The sequence below is a fragment of the Falco biarmicus genome, chromosome 10, assembly GCF_023638135.1.
Source record: "Falco biarmicus isolate bFalBia1 chromosome 10, bFalBia1.pri, whole genome shotgun sequence".
NCBI classification, from domain to species: Eukaryota; Metazoa; Chordata; class Aves; order Falconiformes; family Falconidae; genus Falco; species Falco biarmicus.
In genome coordinates this window covers 14556374-14573997 of record NC_079297.1, presented here as the reverse complement: position 1 = coordinate 14573997, position 17624 = coordinate 14556374, and the positions used below count along the sequence as shown (strand labels likewise).

General features: G+C 48.9%; 1 protein-coding gene across 3 annotated transcripts in view; it reads left to right on the top strand.

Annotated features, from left to right (window-relative positions):
* LOC130155765 (peroxidasin homolog) overlaps nucleotides 1–17593 on the top strand; it is a 47687-nt gene extending 30094 nt beyond the window's left edge. For 2 of the 3 annotated variants that reach the window (XM_056353395.1, XM_056353394.1), the window contains 14 exons: nucleotides 103–220; nucleotides 1791–1960; nucleotides 2447–2719; nucleotides 2877–2993; nucleotides 4556–4714; nucleotides 6057–6169; nucleotides 7480–7636; nucleotides 9079–9187; nucleotides 9960–10117; nucleotides 11420–12923; nucleotides 13386–13520; nucleotides 14146–14354; nucleotides 15085–15199; nucleotides 15562–15981. In XM_056353395.1, coding sequence (XP_056209370.1) covers nucleotides 103–220; nucleotides 1791–1960; nucleotides 2447–2719; nucleotides 2877–2993; nucleotides 4556–4714; nucleotides 6057–6169; nucleotides 7480–7636; nucleotides 9079–9187; nucleotides 9960–10117; nucleotides 11420–12923; nucleotides 13386–13520; nucleotides 14146–14354; nucleotides 15085–15199; nucleotides 15562–15883 — 3659 coding nt within the window. In that variant the 3' untranslated portion in view covers nucleotides 15884–15981. The other variant, XM_056353396.1, reaches the window with a different exon arrangement.
* The last annotated feature ends 31 nt before the right edge of the window (nucleotides 17594–17624 follow it).

Sequence of the window (17624 nt, the reverse complement as noted above, 5' to 3'; positions counted from 1 at the left end):
TCGGGAGCTGCAGGGTGGCTGCGTTACCCACTACGCTCCGGTTGGGCTGTAGGTGGTTTCATGCTGCTCTGGACTGGGTTGTGTTAAAACGGTCTTTTGCAGAGAGGCCTCGTATAACCTCAGAACCCCACGACGTCGATGTCCTCTTGGGAAACACGGTTTATTTCACCTGCAGGGCAGAAGGCAACCCAAAGCCTGCGATTATTTGGCTGCACAACAAGTAAGTTGCACACAATGCGCCCTGGGGTAGCAGAGGTTTTCAAGCGCTGAGCTTTTCAGTGACTGCCTGTAATTACAAAAGCTGTTTCACGCAACATTAAAAAAAAAAAAAAAAAGATATTTCATGGGTTGTATTTACCTTCCTTTTAGTGGCATTCTCTGGTGACCACGTAATCCAAGTGGTGTCTTCATCTGCGTTTGAAATATTTCATCTGCATTTGTAATGGATTCCAGGAGCTTATAACTTTCCCATAAACATACTCTGCAGGCTGAAAGTAATTGTCTTTTGATCAGAAAAAAGAAATAATTAGTATTTCATGTCGCTCTAAGCCATCGTGCTTGCCATCTATTAACTGCTGAAATGCTTCTAGTCTCTAGGTTCTTCTCACTAAAGGCTTTGCGTGCTGGGAGAGTGGCTTTTTGTCAGAGGGAAAAGTCACTGTGCTCCGCTGAAGGACAGACCTTGCAAAGCAGCCTATAGATTATCATTCTATACAGCAACACTGAAAAAATATAGTTATGCTAGATCCCAAAGCATTTCTGGGAAATGCTACACAATAAAATACTCTGTGCTCCAGCAGTTGCCCACTGTGGAAGGGAAGTTACTTCCCTGCTTTACGAGCTGCTTGTTTGTGGGAGCCTGAATAGGGCTCGGTTATTAATAAAAATGATCAATGTGTGCTTCTTCAGCTCACTCCCCACCAGGCAGAGTTTCAGCACAGAGCAAAAGTTTATGGTTGAGTTAAGTCCCTCTGGAAGGAAGGTTTTGTTAGGGAAATTCTGGCAGGCTCCCAAAGATAGCATTGTAAGAGGGGTAATGATAATAAATGTTCTGCAAACGAGATATGACTAGAGTGAGGAGACATCAGGGGAATTAAATAAATGCCCAGCAAGCATATTAGTTTGCATCGTGGATTCAGCCTTTGTCCTAGGGGGAGAGAGGTCCCTTCTCCCTTTTCAATCATCTGCAGCCATCCAAGATTCCTTCGTGCTGGGACAAGTGGGATGCAGCAGTGGGACCTTCTGCTGCGGGCTGGGATCCAGGAGCCACAGGTCATTGCAGAAAGAAGGAAGATGTTTCACAGCTCTCGGGTTGGGTTGGAGTCCAAGCTGTGTTGGGGTCCCTTGGTGACCTGCTCTGAGCTTTTTGCCCCCCTGAGGCCTTTCAGTCCATTCGAATAGAAATGTTTGCACACAATAACAATATTAATTCATTATTATATTTGCACTTACTAAATAATGAGAACAAGCTTTCCAGGCCTAGATGCCCTGACAATAGCAACGATGCTATTGCATGGGAACAGCATGCTCTCCCGATGGGCTGTAAATGTCGTATGTAATCAGTGGTGAGAGCAAGAACAGCTCACCCAGGGAGTAAACCAGAGCTGGAGCTGAAGTTCAGTGCTGTAAATCATAATTCTTGCTATAAATTTCGTGAAGTCTCAGGACAGCTCCAAGGAACACCAATTTACTGCAGTGCATGCGAAGCCCCCCCGCCCCCCTCGCAGGCTGGGGGAAGACCACCAGTCTTTACTCCTTTCAGATTTTGCCTGTTTGTGGCTGTTTTTCAGTAATGAGATTGACATGAAAGATGACAACCGCCTGAACCTGTTGCAAGATGGTACCTTGATGATCCAGAATACCAAGGAGTCAGACAAAGGCATCTACCAGTGCATGGCCAAGAATATAGCAGGAGAGGCCAAGACACAAGAAGTTGTGCTGCGCTATTTTGGCACCCCATGTAATTGAGCCTTGTGCACCCCTGGAAGGCTCGGCTGGGGTTTGGTCTGGGAGGGGAGCTAAGTCAGAATCAGTCCCAGCTTTGTATGTGCCAAGATATTCTTGGTGAGCTGGGGGAGAGGGTGGCGAAGAGTGTAGCGTGGTCTGAGCTTTAGGGGTTCCGTCATGGGACTGGGAAACCGGGGGTTTAAAGCTTGAAGGTAATTTGGGGCTGGGGAGGGAGTTTGGAGGCTGGGGGGAATTCTGCAGCACAGAGGTGTCACGGGTGAAGGGGGCAGCGGAGCGGGGATGCTCCAGCACTGAGTGATCGGGAGGGAGGAGGTGGTGGGAAGAAGTAGCACTGGGGGAATTGCTCGCAGTGTGGATTTGGAGGTTGAGGAAGATCCAGGTGACCGTTAGCTGGGTTGCGTGAGGAGTCCAAGCAATTTCTGCCCTCACTGAGCAGGCAGCAGAGCTTCTGGTTTCTGAAGCTCTCGTTTCCTTCCAGCCAAGCCCACTTTTGTGATCCAGCCGCAGAACACTGAAGTGCTGATTGGGGAAAGCGTCACCTTGGAGTGTGGGGTCTCTGGGCATCCCCACCCTCGCATCAGCTGGACCCTTGGCACAGGCTCTCCTTTACCGCAGGATTCCCGTTTCGCTATCACCAGCTCTGGGGGGCTCTTCATTCAGAATGTCACCTTCTCGGACCAGGGCCAGTACAACTGCAATGCCAGCAACACCGAAGGGTCCATCCAGGCGACAGCAAGGATCATAGTGCAAGGTGAAGAGTCCCAGGCTGATGATATTTCTGGGATGCAGCATTCACTCAGGGGGTGTATTTTAAGCCCTGGGACTGGTTCTGCTCCCAGGAACTGAGAATTAACCTGAGCTTGCTGCCTGAGTTTTCCCTGCTGCTCAGTCATTGCTTTCCCCTCCAGATTCTCCCAGGTTTCTCGTCATTCCCACTGATCAGACTGTAACTGAGGGACAAAGCGTGGATTTCCCCTGCTCTGCTGAGGGTCACCCTCCACCTGTGATTGCCTGGACGAGGGCAGGTACCGCCTCACTTGACTCACGGTTTCCTTCTCTCCCATGCCATCATCCATGGGATGTGGGTGAAAACAGCTGAGCTGGTGGCCCAGGGTGCTGGCTGGCAGTGGTGACACAGGACAGGTGGTGATCAGCACAGACCTAGTCACACTAGGAGGTATGTTGTAGATCCAGGATGACGTTAAGCACTGCAGAGGGAGCCTCTCAGGTCTCTGACACGCTGTAAGTCATCGTGTCAGAAGGAAGGAGTGTGCTGAGACCCATGGAAAGCCTCAAAGTTCCTCCCGTGGTGGCTTCCTGCCTCCTTGGGAAAGGCAAGGTCTGGCCACTCGGTGGGTGTCACCATGTGCCCGCTCCCCATCATGGCCGTTGGGCTGCTCCTCTGGGGGAGCCCGTTGCAGAAGAGCACCGTCCGCTGCTGACACACCTCACAGGCTTCTTTTAGCTTAGGAAAAACCACTTTGGGCCAACAGGTGGTGGTGAACTTTTAAAGTCTCAGATGATTGTTAGCGCTGGCTCCACTGAGCTGATCCCATCCAACACTTTCTGGGACAGAAGCCAATAATGCTTGGCCCAGAGGCCCTCCAACTTTTCCTTATGCTTCACAAGCCATAATTAATGGTTTAGTGCTGTGGAGAATTCATGGCTATTGTATTTCCGCTTCCACAGCAATAGCCCTGATGCGGAGTTAAGACAGACCAGCTGAAATTCACCTCCACTAGCATCTTCTGCATCTTCTTTAACCTGTTTTCCTTCACTGCCCAGATTTCAGAAGCTATCTCTTAGAGATGTGGAAAGAAGGGAGCACAGTGACAAGAAGAAAGGTTAATAACTGCTTTGTAGCCAGGTTTGCTGGGTCACTCAGCAATCCAATGATCAACCAGGCTTTACCGTGCTTTCACAGAAGGCATGCTAAGAACAAGGCAAGAGGAGGACAAGTGATGGAGCATCACTTTTCTCAAAGCCACTTTTGACAGTGTGGGGTGGATTCAGATTCCTTCTGGTATTTGGAATGAATAAATAGAGCCCTTATTTGGAGGAGAATGGAGTATTAAAAATAAAAAGTTGCTAAACTGAGAAGTTCTAATAATTTTGTTGGGGATTGGTAAAGCATTTCAATTTTCAGCTTTTCTCCTTAAATAGAGGAAATATTGAAACAACATAGTTTCCAAACAAAAGAAAATCAAAATTACCAATTATAAAAGACAATCCAAAATGTTTCCCTTTCTTTGATTAAAGAGCCAGTTTGGATAATTGAACATAGTTTTGCTATCTGTCAGGTGTCACTAAATCTGCAGTTTACACTAGGAAAAGACTTGGGAGAAAGAAAAAGGGTACCAGCTCCTATCCAGTTGCTTAGTGAGGGAAGACAACTCGTTCATGGTCCTGGGTGTGAGGAGAGCAGCATCTGTCCTGTTCCTCACTCAGCAAGATGGAGAGGGCACCTCAGGGTGACTGGTGTCATCTTGGGAAGGAAATTAAATTTTTAACTATTGCACAGATATCTCCAGTGCTGGAAAGAGAGGTCTTACAGACTGTTAACAAATTGCACTGCTTGTTTGACCAGGTGGGCCACTGCCAAGTGACCGGAGGCACAGCATCCTCTCCACGGGCACCCTGCGGGTAATGCGGGTAGCTTTGCATGACCAAGGCCAATACGAATGCCATGCCATCAGTGCCATCGGAGTGAGGACCCTCCCGGTACAGCTGTCGGTGACCCCACGAGGTAAGCTGATGAGGCCATGGGGAATAAGGGCTGGTTGTTAATTTAACATTATGGTAAATAACACACTATCTGACAAGGCAGGTTATTGCCCTGTTTCCTGTGGGATGGGATTTTCCTTTTGCCTGGGAGCAGATGTCCAGCCATGAGAGCTCCATCAGTTGGTGGGAAACGTAAAAGAGGTTTCCAGAGTGCTAAGATTTGTAAATTGGAAGAAGCGGCATCGGTTTTCCTTAAAAATTTATCTGGTAGTCTAGAAAAATTATAAGTGTGGGAATGAAACTCATCTGGTGTGGCCAGGGAACAGGATGGTATTGGTTAGCGTCTGCACGAGTGAACACTAGGGCAAGGTTATATGGTCAGAAATGACCTTGAACAGCCATCAGATGAGCTCTGATAGCTGACCAGTTTGAGTGAAAAATGGGGCCTTTAATATGTTTGAGAGTTGTCATTAAGAAAATTATTTTGGTAAAGGAAAGGAAAAAAAGGATTTTTCTTGGATAATGTACAAAAAAAAAGGTATTAAATTCTTAGTGAAATTTTTTTCCCTGTTTTTAAATTTTGGCTTTCCTACATAACTAATTGTAGGATTCTTTTTTAAATGAAATATTCTGCAAAACAGAATGATTCCTTGCAAGGAAGATTTAACTCTGGCTCTGGATACACTTGTCTTAAACATTACTTACCAGGTCGTAGGTTCAGCCTAAATTTAGGAATTCTAAATCAAGCCTCTGTAAAATGCAAGGCACACAGGAATGCTTTCATGTTTTAATTTTCTTTTTTGTTCCCCTATAAATAATTGTTCTAAATGAGAAAATTTCCCTGCTTGTTCACAAACATGGCAGAATTTTACTAATGGTAGACTGCAGGGAAGGAAACTGTCTAGAAACAGGAAATTAGCGATGCTTCAAGCACAGAATTTGCAGAATCTTTTAAGACCAGCAAGATCACTATAATTATTTAATGTGACTCGACTAATACTTTCCAGAGAGCTTCATCCGATAATTCCTGAATCAGTTCATGATCCTTGTTTCAGTGAGAGCATCTTTTCTAGAAAGCCTTTGGATTAATGATTTTAAATGACAGAGAACCCAGCACATTCCTATGTATTTGCCTCAAGGAGAGACACACAGGAGCAGAAAATAATGAACGTAAATTACAGGGGACTTGGTAGAGAGACAGCGAGCCCGGGTGAGGTGACACTCCTTTGAAAAGCCCTTGCAAACAGCAGCAAGAGCCCAGCAGCTCTGGTTTGCCCACGCTGAGACCTTTTGAATGCAGGTTTTGCTGTTCTCCTTGATGCATTTCTTGCACTTGTGACTTTTTTTCCCCCCGTGTTGCACAGTGATACCGGTGTTCCTTCACCCCCCCCAAGACGTGGTGGCAGAGACAGGCCAGGACGTTGCAATCACCTGCGCTGCCCAGGGAGATCCACGGCCCACCATAACCTGGGTCAAAGTAAGAGATGATGCCGCATTTTCGGCTCACTGGGAAGCGGGATGGCTTCTCCCTGGAGGTGTTAAACATCTCTCTTGTTAAACACCTCTCCCAGCTCAGCTAGTTAAATCAGTTTGTGCAATACACATGGAATAGATTGTGTTTGCTGAAAGTTTAAGGACCAACATTTCCACTGATCTGGGGGGTTTTATGGTCCAAAAGAATGTTGCTCTTTCTCAAGCTCGAAGCCTCACAGCTCACATTCCTGTTTTCTCTTGTTCTTCCTTCCAAACAAGTAACTTGAAGCCAGTAACCTTCCAGGATGTTAGAAACACGTGACTGACTATTCCTGGAAAAAAATGAAAATGGTTTTTTTTCCAAGTAGTTTGCCTTGCATTTCCAGGATTCCCACTGGTGGGACTGTATGATGCTGATCAGCTCCAGCTTTAATGGGGCAAAGCCCTGATCCCTCAAAACCACACTGCAGCCTGGCTGCTCTTTTCAAGAGTTCATTAGATGAAGCTTTTCAGGCTTTTCCTGCTGTGCTATAGCACAACTCCTGGGACCTTCACTGGGACCTGCCCTGCCCTGCCTTCGAGCACAGTCAGGCACAGAACAAATTAGAAGGGAAAATGCTTGAGCCTCATTTACCCCGCAGAGGTCTCGTGGGAGGTGACCTTGCAGCTTGCCTTGGGCTGCCGCCAGTGGTGGGAGCAGCAGAAAAGAGCCTGGGAGGGCAGCAGAGTAAGTGTTAGATTGGGGCAAGGCAGCAGAAAGATGTTAGGAAACAGGAGAAGAGAAGAGTAACACCTGAAGCCACTTCTGCCACCAGCCAGGCTGGGACGCAGGGTTTGAGCATGCTGCTGCGCATGGCGCTTCCATCAGCAGTGCTGGCCAGAGCCAGCAAAGGCTGGGATGTGCAGTTCGAGGCCAGCAAAACCCCACCAGTTTCAGGTTGTCCCCAGACTGAAGACATTTAGACTTATTTATGTGCCATGAATCTTCTGTGATGGCATCAGGGCGCAACACTCGCTCCAGCCAGCCTGTCCGTAAGAACCGCAGGGAAACGCGTGGCGTGTCTGTGCCCTGCGGTGAGTGCCTGGAGGTGGACCAGGGCGAAGGGGCTGAGCAAGCACCTCCTCGCAGTGGGGCCAGGCAGGAGCAGATGTCCTGGGATGGCTTGCTGGTTTCTCTGGAAGAGCAATGCTAACATCTGGTGGCCACCTTAGTTCATCGCATCCATCTGCGGGTTTGCTGAATGGGCTGGGGGCTGGGATGGTGGGAAACTTTCCATTCCCTCACACGTTTTCTGTCTCTTGATGGTGCGGCAGGAGGGCATCCAGATCACAGAGAGTGGCAAGTTCCACATAAGCCAAGACGGGACCCTTTCCATCCAAGACCTTGGCGTGGCTGACCAGGGCAGATACGAGTGCATCGCAAGAAACCCCTTTGGCTTCACCTCCAGCGCCATGCAGCTCACCATCACCGGTAGGGCATCTCCCGCGTGCCTCCCGCGTCTCCTCTCGCTCTGGTGCGAGGAGGGGCCGTGCTGTGTGGGCGCCTACGCTTTGAACAGATAACTGTTATTTCTCTAGCTTCTTTGCTGACAGCTCCCTCGCAGGCGTGATGGGAGCTGCTGGGCCATGAAAGCCCATGCGCCTCCCAGCTGCTCCTCGCTGTTTTCTCAACTGAGCTGCAATTGCTCCCCACAAAGCCCAAGGTGGCTTAATCCGCCTCCCGCAAGCCGAGCTGTTGGCGTGCGCGTAGTTACTGCCTCTGCTGGGAGGGAGAAACTGATTAAAATGTGTCACAAGTCACCGTAACCTGCACGCCAGCGGAGGGAGGAGGAGAACAGCGTTGGTGCTGCAGATACCAGGGCTGAAATGTTTGCTCGGTCCCCTGGGGATGGGAAAGAAGTCGCTGTTTTCCAGCTACTGCTCCGTGCATTAGGGCAGTTGTAATGAATAAAGAGCAGTAGGACAACTCTGCTAGGCAAACCAGGGGTCAGGAGTGGAACTTGTACTTCTCAGAGGGTATGGAAGAACGGAGAAGGAAACAAAATCACAGACGAGCAATGAGGTTAAAAATAGCAGTAAAGGGGTATTCGTCCAGCACGCAGGAATAGCCAGCATGGATAGTGAGTAGCTTATTAGATTAATTTAGTATCATTTTCTATACAGGGGTTGTATGCGAGGAGCTGAGAGTCATCTGAAATGTCTTTGTAATTTGAAATTATTCCTAAGATAATTTCTGTGATTTATTTTTGATTGCTACCTCATTTTCCAGCTGACAATTGCATATGCTGGTAGCCAAATGGGAACTCGTTTGTTCAGCTGTGACAAAGGCCCTGGCTTAAATGCATTCTGGAGTAATTTTTTAAGAATTCATGTTTACTTCTGAAGGTATTCAAGCGGCAGCTTTCTTTTTTGATTTAAAATTATGTATATGATGTGTTAACGCTAAATTTGAATTGGTTTAGAAGTGTTCCACAAATGGAAAATTAATATATGAACAATATGTTCAAATGAGTTTAATGACTTTTAGAAGTTGTGGGTTGTTTTTTTTTTTTGTGGGAAGTAAATATGTTATTTTGCGTTTACTCATTGTGATTTTTACGTTTTCTTCTTTCGGTTTAATCACCAACTGAAACAGGCATTTGTCTGCAAAGTTGTATAGGAGCAAACTCTGAATACATCTTCCACAGCCATCTCCTGAAAACATCACCTTCTTTTCCAGGCAGTTATTTTTTAATTCAGAATTGTTTAAACAAAGAAATTCATGGTGTGTATATTGCAAATGGAGACACAGCTTGACCCGCAGTGGAGTTGTTACGGGGCTTGTACTGACAAGCAGATTTTTTTGAGCTTGGAAGACAAATTCATATCAAGGTAAATTTAGGATATTTTGTTCTTTCTTTCTGCTTTGGAAAGCCACGGACGTCGGTCGGAGCGGCGACACGTTTGTAGCCACATCGATACGGGAAGCCATCAGCAGCGTGGACCACGCCATCAATTCAACACGCACGGAGCTGTTCAGCAAGTAAGTGTGTGAAGCGCCACAATCTGGGACTTGCAGCAGAAACGAGACACAAAAGACAACAAATGCAGCTTTCTCAAATCTCGTTTTATCACTGACAATCCACGAATGAAGGCTATGGTATTTTTTTGAGTATTGGAGGTTGAAGCTGCACCATGTAGATATAAGGATGTGATGGAACTTGATAACAGGCATTTGGGATTCTGGAAAAATCTGGTACACAAATATCACCTCTTAAGTCACTTATATTTTCAACGTGCGTTTTGTCAGCTGGAGTTCACTCCAGAGAGAGTGCACAGAAAAGAAAATTAATCAGCACAGTCATTTTATAAATGCAGCTAACTTTGTGTATGGTGAACAGAAATAATAATGGAATTATTCTAACTATTTCCTCAATGAAGAATGACTTCTCCAGTGAATGGTAATTCCCTCCTCTGCCACCCCAATATAAGTTTTTATTGAAAAGATGGATAGTTTGTATTAAGCCCAAAACCTCTGGGTTTCAGTTGTTGAAAAGTGAAAAAATAAATTATCATGGCAGAAAAACCCAGGGATGCTGAGGAAATTAAATATGTGTGTTTTTCTGGGGAAAAATATCCTTTCTTTTTAATCATCTGCAATATGCAGGCAAGCCACGTTGGTCTTACACACTAGTTTTGGGGGTCAAGCACCAGACGAGGCTTAGAGCTTGCCTCTTGCTGTCTTTAGTCTCATTGCTCTGAGCAGAGTCTGCTTATTTTAATGTTCCTGCATCACTTTTAATTCCTTGAAACAGACGCCCCAAGACACCCAACGACTTGCTGGCTCTGTTCCGTTACCCCCGGGACCCCTACACCATTGAAACAGCCAGGGCAGGGGAGATCTTTGAAAGGACCTTGCAGCTGATTCAGGAACATGTGCAACAAGGTCTGATCGTGGATATGAATGTCACAGGTAGGAGAGATTTTATTTCCCTTCTTAACTTTGTGCGTAGGATTAAATTAAAACAACAGTGTGTAGACATCCAGAAAGTTTAAAAATTGCAACGGTGTACCAAAGTCCACATCAATTTTGGGTATATCAAGAAATGTGTTGTCTGGGTTGCAATTCTCTTTGACATCCCATGGTTTTCATAACCGCTGGAGGGCTGGGCTTGCGTTTACTGTTCCAACCCAGTACTCAGGGAAGTGTTTCTTCCTGAGTGCCCCCATTTGCTGAAGATTCCTTGACTGGCTGTGAAAGCTCTAATCTTGAAAAGTATTTAGCTATCTAACTCAGGGAGGAGTGCCTTTGTGGATCTGAGGTTCAGTCCCTCAGCAGCATGGCCAGAGGTGTTTCCTGCCCTCCCAGTGGCAACGAGAAAAACCTGGCGAACTCCGGACTACCCGGTGCTGTAACGGAGGAGGGGAGGTGTCATCCCCCTGTCCCTCTACTGCTTGGACCTCTCAGCTACAAACTCAGATGGGGTCTGGCACTCAGGTTCCTTCTATCGAGGCAGGATAGCAAACAACAAAGCAGTGCAACACCAAAAGTACTTAGTACTTTTTTTAGAGGTCCAAGCACCCAGCAGCAGTACTCCAAAACGTGCTCACTGGGGCTTCCTTTATATGCAACAGACATTCCTGTACACGGCGTGTTTCTACCCATACGTGTGAATCATCATGTAGCAGGCATGTACGTTTGGGGCCTGTAAATATTTTGTTCCTGCCTGGATGTATTCCAGGGTGCGAGGAGTCTCTCTCCAGGCTGCAGGTCTCGTCTGGGCTGGTCGGACTGCCAGACTCTCCTCCTCCTTGCCCTGTCAGCATCCGCACGGCACAGCATTATTCAGCGCTTTCGCATGGCGTAGCATCCTGGCAGTCACCCACGGCTTCCCTGCTGCTTGTCACGTAGAGTTTGGATGCTTGATGGTTCTCAGGGCTGCAGCAATAACCCAGAGAGATGTAAAATAAACCTAGAACGGAGACCGAGACCACCCCCACAGTTTGGTCTACCAGCCACATTATTTCTGGTTTCCACTCTGTGCAGTTTATACTAAATTATTTTTGCTTTCTTTTCTTCTTTCTGGGCCTGATATGACCCTGTGCTTCATCTGCCTTCCATAAATGACACAGCAACACCACGATTAAAGACCTGGCCTTCCAGTGCCCACCCAGCAATGGGTTTCACATGGAGGGAGCCCTTACACGGGGTGGTACGAACCGGATGGCTACAGTGGCCGCGGTCTGACCTGGTGCTCTGCCTTTACCTTCGCAGGCTATCGGTACAACGACTTGGTGTCCCCTCACTACCTGAACATGATTGCCAACCTGTCAGGCTGCTCTGCCCACCGCCGCACACCGAACTGCTCGGATATCTGCTTCCACAAGAAGTACAGGACCCACGACGGCTCTTGCAACAACCTCCAGCACCCGATGTGGGGTGCATCCCTCACAGCCTTCCAGAGGCTCCTCAAACCTGCCTACCAGAACGGATTTAACCTCCCCCGGGGGTTTTCCTTAGCAGAAGATGCCAGGGACCTGCCCCTTCCTCTACCTCGCCTTGTTTCCACCGCCATGGTCGGGACTGAGACCATCACCCCCGATGACCAGTTCACACACATGCTCATGCAGTGGGGCCAGTTTCTGGACCACGACATGGACCAGACAGTGGCAGCCATTAGCATGTCCCGCTTCTCCGATGGAGCACCCTGCAGCGAGGTGTGCAGCAACGACCCACCCTGCTTCTCCGTCATGGTCCCTGCCAATGACCCCCGTGTGAGGAACGGGCGCTGCATGTTCTTTGTCCGCTCAAGCCCTGTGTGTGGCAGTGGGATGACCTCCCTGCTGATGAACTCCGTCTACGCCAGGGAGCAGATCAACCACTTGACATCTTACATTGATGCCTCCAATGTTTACGGCAGCACAGAGCAGGAATCACAGGAGCTGCGGGATCTGAGCAACCAAAACGGGCTGCTGAAGCAAGGGCAAGTCGTGCCCAGCTCGGGGAAGCATCTCCTTCCCTTTGCTGTGGGGCCACCCACTGAGTGCATGAGAGATGAGAACGAGAGCCCCGTGCCGTGCTTCCTGGCTGGGGACCACCGTGCCAACGAGCAGCTGGGTCTCACGGCCATGCACACGCTGTGGTTCAGGGAGCACAACCGCATTGCCACTGAGCTGTCGGCCCTCAATCCCCACTGGGATGGAGACCTCCTGTATCACGAGGCGCGGAAGATTGTGGGTGCCCAGATGCAGCATATCACCTATGCCCAGTGGCTCCCCAAGGTCCTTGGGGAAGCTGGGATGAAGATGCTGGGTGAGTACAAAGGCTACAACCCCAACATCAATGCGGGGATTCTCAACGCCTTTGCCACTGCTGCCTTCCGCTTCGGGCACACCTTGATCAACCCCATCCTGTACCGGCTGAACGAAACCTTCCAGCCCATCCGCCAAGGCCACATCCCCCTGCACAAGGCCTTCTTCTCCCCTTTCAGGATCACGCAGGAGGGTGGGATTGACCCCCTCCTCCGCGGGCTCTTTGGGGTTCCTGGAAAAATGCGGGTCCCCTCTGAACTCCTCAACATGGAGCTGACTGAGAAACTCTTCTCCATGGCGCACTCTGTCTCACTGGACTTGGCTGCTATCAACATCCAGAGAGGGCGAGACCATGGCATCCCACCTTACAATGACTTCAGGGTCTTCTGCAACCTCTCATCTGCACAGGAGTTTGAGGACCTCAGAAATGAGATAAAGAACCTGGAGATCAGGGAAAAGCTCAGGAGGTACTGTAGCCTGGACTCAGAAGCATCAAAATCACTGGAGATCAGTCAGTGAAAAGTTTCTGCTCCTCCCAGGACATCCGTCAAATAACCTTCCCAGATATTGCTGCCCACAGATGTTAAGATAGGGTAATAGCTGTGCTTTAAGAACAGGGTAAGACAAATGAGGGCTCTCCGAGTGAGCAGGCTGGTTCTGAGTGGAATGTCATCAGGCACTGCTGTGGTGTAGCTTGGGAGGAGATTGAGCCTTGGAGCTATTTTCCACTGAGACTAAACTGCATCCTATCTGCACTGGCTGCCCCTTTCCAAGGCAAACCTTTATCCCATTGTCTTTTAGATAATACCATTATAAATATTGTCCAGATGAGTTCCTTACATGCAAATTCCTATGATAGGGTCAGATTTTTATTATCTCCACTCTTTGATAGTCTTTAACTTTTTTTTTTAATATATATTATCCTGCAGTTTATATGGAACTACCAAAAATATTGACCTGTTTCCAGCACTGATGGTGGAGGATCTCGTCCCTGGTACCAGAGTTGGACCAACGCTGATGTGCCTGTTAACGACACAGTTCAGAAGGCTGAGGGATGGAGACAGGTATTATCATTGAAGTCAACCCAAAGTCTTTGGTGTTCTGTTTGGGGGGATTTGCTCCCTGTGGGAGGAACAGAACCTGTAATTTTTAGTTATTTCTTGTCTTACAATACAAAGAAGAGTCTCCTCTGTCCAGTTTATTTCCAAGAGGACTTGCCACAGTTCCTGCCAGTGTGTCCTTTCCCGATGTAATGAGTCTCATTTCACTGCAGGACACTGGGCACCACTGAGGATGTGCCCAATATCTCCTGAAAATGCTAGAAAATGTCCACAGGAGCTTCCTTCTAATTCTTATTTGAGACTTGTGTGAATGAGACGCATCTTTGGTGATGCACTTTGGGCAGGAGCATTGTTCACCCATGTCCCAGCCTGCTAGAGCAGAGCTGCCTGAGCCTTGGGGTGCCCCTGTGAGGGGCTGTACCCGCAGATGGTGGCACCCTGCAGCTCTGGCCAGCAGCTCACAGGGGTTTATGGGTTCAGAAAAGGGCACCTGACACCAGAATAAAAGCTCCTTTTTGAGGGTGTGGGTGCTGCCACACAGATGTAAGGGAACTCTTCTCCCTCTCCCAGCCTCACTTCTCCACCCTTTTCTGCTCCTGAGTCATGCTGTGATTACAACCCACTGCAGATTTTGGTATGAGAATCCTGGCGTCTTCACGCCCGCACAGCTGACGCAGATCAGACAGACATCCCTCGCTCGTGTCATCTGTGACAACAGTGACCACATCCAGCAGCTCCAGAGAGATGTCTTCAGGGTGGCATCGTACCTGCAGGGCATGGTTGGCTGCGAAGAGATTCCTGCGGTGGACCTTCGCTTGTGGCAGGACTGTTGTGAGGGTGAGGAAGGAGGCTGCTCTAGCACCAGCTGACATGGGGATGGCTCTGGGTGGCATTTGTCACATGCGGTCACCTTATATGAAATGCCAGGAGATGGTTTCTTGCTACACCATGAGAACCACATGTCAGCAAATGGATGCAGGAAGAATAGAGTAGAACAGAACAGAGCAGAGTAGAATATTTCAGTTGGAAGGGACCTACAATGATCATCTCGTCCAGCTGGCTGACCACTTCAGGGCTGACCAAAAGTTAAACCAAATTATTAAGGGCACTTGTCCAAATGACTCTTAACCACTGAGAGGCACGGGCATGGGGCATCGACCACCTCTATAGGAAACCTGTTAGCTTCATTGAATCTGGCCAAAGGTCCACCTAGCCCAGGGCTTCTGTCTCTGCAAACAGCCCATAGCTCATGCCTGGGGGAGAGACTGAAACAGGGTGATCCCCCCCACCCATCACTTTACGGACTCATTTGGGAGTCTGTAAAACTCTGCCACTAAGCCACAGACCTTGCCACGGTCTCTGTGCGGTATGCTGGGTATGGATGTCCAGCTGAGACATGGGAATCCATGCATGATGCGTGCCCCGTTACACACATTTCTTGCCTCCTCTCCTCTGGAATAAGAGACGTATCAAGGGTGGTTGGCGAAGGAGGGCAGCGCTGCCTGCAATCCACATGGTTTTGCTTTAAAAGCGAGTACTCACTGGAGATTTTCCCTTCCTTCCCAAGACTGCCAGACACGCGGGCAATTCAGGGCTCTTTCTCAGCGGTTCCGGAGCAAGAGATCACCTGGCTTCAGCTACCCAGAGGAAAAACCTGCCAAGCATAAGGCTGCCTTCCCCAGGTGTAGTATCACCGCTGCTTTCACCTCCATTTTATGAAGTGTGAGAAAAGTTTTGAATAACTTGGTCCATTTAGGCCTTTGAAATTAGCATTCTGCAAAGGTCTGGAGGCCAGAGGTGTTTCAGTAGAGAGATGCTGAGCTCAGTCAAAGTTCTGCAGTCCTTTAGTGCCGAGCCTGACTCTGATATTTAAATGTCTGGGCTGGGTGGCTGTTGGGTTGGCATCCCTTGGGAGGTGCACCTGGCAGGCGAGCACTTCTGTTTGACGCTTACTTGCAGGCTGATGCTGGAGCGGCAGAATGATTCTCTCATCCAGGAAGCTGACATTTGCATAATCCCTTTCACTTTTTATCTCTGACCCCAGAAATGAGGCGCCTTCTCCAAGCCCTTCCTCCAGAAAGAATCTCGAGTCCCTTGTGGCTGAACTGGAGAGGACAGTTGCTTCCCTACGGAAACAGGTATATTGTGCCCAACTGTTTGTCTTCCATGGAGTCACCCCAGGAGCAGGATTTAGCTTTTTGCTACGAGCAGCTGCTGCGACTTCTGTGTCCTCCAGAGCCATGAGCAACCATCCGATCAGTGGCAGGTCCAGAAGATGTAGAGTAGGGAGAGAAGAGCTGGAGCTGAGCTCTGTGAGCTTAGACCTCTACCACTGTAGGGTAAAGTGCAAGTCTGAGCTTCAGTGAAGGCAACTTGAGCCAGCACTTTCTTCTTGTATTTGGGACAGGTAAAAGATTACCTGTGCAATGGTGCAGACTTGTCTTAGAGCTGCTGCTTTCTTGTCCCTGCCAGGTAAATGCACTAGAGAGCCAGCTGAGGTGGCCCCACAGGAACACCAGCACGCATGGACAGGGGAAGAAGACTGGAGATAAATGGAGAAAAAGATGACCGTGTTGCCCGTTTGTATAAGGTCAGTGTGTGTGTTCTGGGCCAAGGTCCAAGAGGTGGATCTGAGCCGGTGCTGCTGAGCGTGCGGTGGGACACCTCAGTGGGCTTCACCTGCAGAAGAGACTGTTGCAGAAAGGAATGGAGCAATCTGGTGATGAATGGGACCAGAGGTAATAGGCTTAAACGCAGCAGGTTAGACACTTGTTTCTCCCAGTAATGATTAGTGACTCACTGGAATGGGTTGTCTGGGGACGTTGTGGTGTATCCATTCCTGGAGGTCTTTTAAGAACTGGTTTGGCAAAGATGGGGAAAGACATAAGTATAGGATGGACTGGGTGGACTGGGTGAGGTTTCTCAGGCCTATTCTCTTGGGACTCTGGGTAGCTTTCTTCTAACGACACTTAATATCATAACCCCAAATCTAACAGCCTCCAAAGGACCTTTGTGGGAAAGATATCACAAAGCTCAGTGATGGCGCAGATGGACTGGTTCCTCCTCAGGGTAACAAGGACATCTGGGCAGATGGAGCAATCCCTCATTTGCTTACATGTTGGCAGAGATTTCTCCCTCAACATCTGAGTCATTGTGCACCTCTCTTCTGGAAGCACCCATCCTCTGTTTGCTCAGCTCGAGCCAAGGGAGCAAGGCTGTGAAGTGCGTGTTTAAAGTCACTGTGAGCCTGGGGGCTCCTGCTGCTGCTCAGCTGGGGCAGGTGCTGGCACAGAGCTGTCAGACCCCTCTGGTCCCTGGTGTTCAGGGGCACGGAGAGCACAGACTGAGCTCCCTTAGCCCTCTTGCCATGGAGATCCCAGCAGCCTTGAAAGAGGATGAACAACTCGCTGGCACCTGCCAGTCTGGAAGAGGTGTTTAATGGTATTTACGTGTTGCAAATGATTACTCCAGGGACTGGAGCAGAGGACTTAGGAGCATTGTTCTACCAGGCAATCTGTAGAAGGAGCATCCTCTGGAGGTTAGATTACAGGACAGGGCAAGCAAAGGCTGCTCTGTGCCGATAATCTCAGCAGAAAGCAGAATGGGAAGCCTGTAGGCTGGCCGTGCTGTTTTCCAGTCTGATTTGGTGTTTTGGTCCTTATAGATTTTCCAGTCAAACAGCGATTTGCCTTTAGAAATTTGACATAAATTGCAGTGTGACACCCGAGTTGGCTTTTCCCTGCTGTCATTTCAGTTCTTTGAAGAGCACTGTAGTGTTTACAGGGTCCCTGGGAAGTATTTCTGTGGGTTTTTGTGGGCTATTGCTGTTCTTGTGCTGCGGTGATGCGTGCCCCAGACCTGCCAGGCACCGCACAAACACCTCGCTCTGCCTCCAGCTGCCTCCCATAGAGTTCTTCTGCTTTCTTGTGCCATTTCAGGTGCCCTGTGACCCGCACTCCTGCTCTCCACCAGCCAGTCCAACCCACTCCTACAGGGCTCAGAAACAGCAGCCACCAGACTCCATGATGCTCTGCCTCCTCTCACACCTCCTGGACCGCTCCCGGTCCCAGGGCCACTGCACTTCTGCCTGTGTTGAACCCTCTGCAC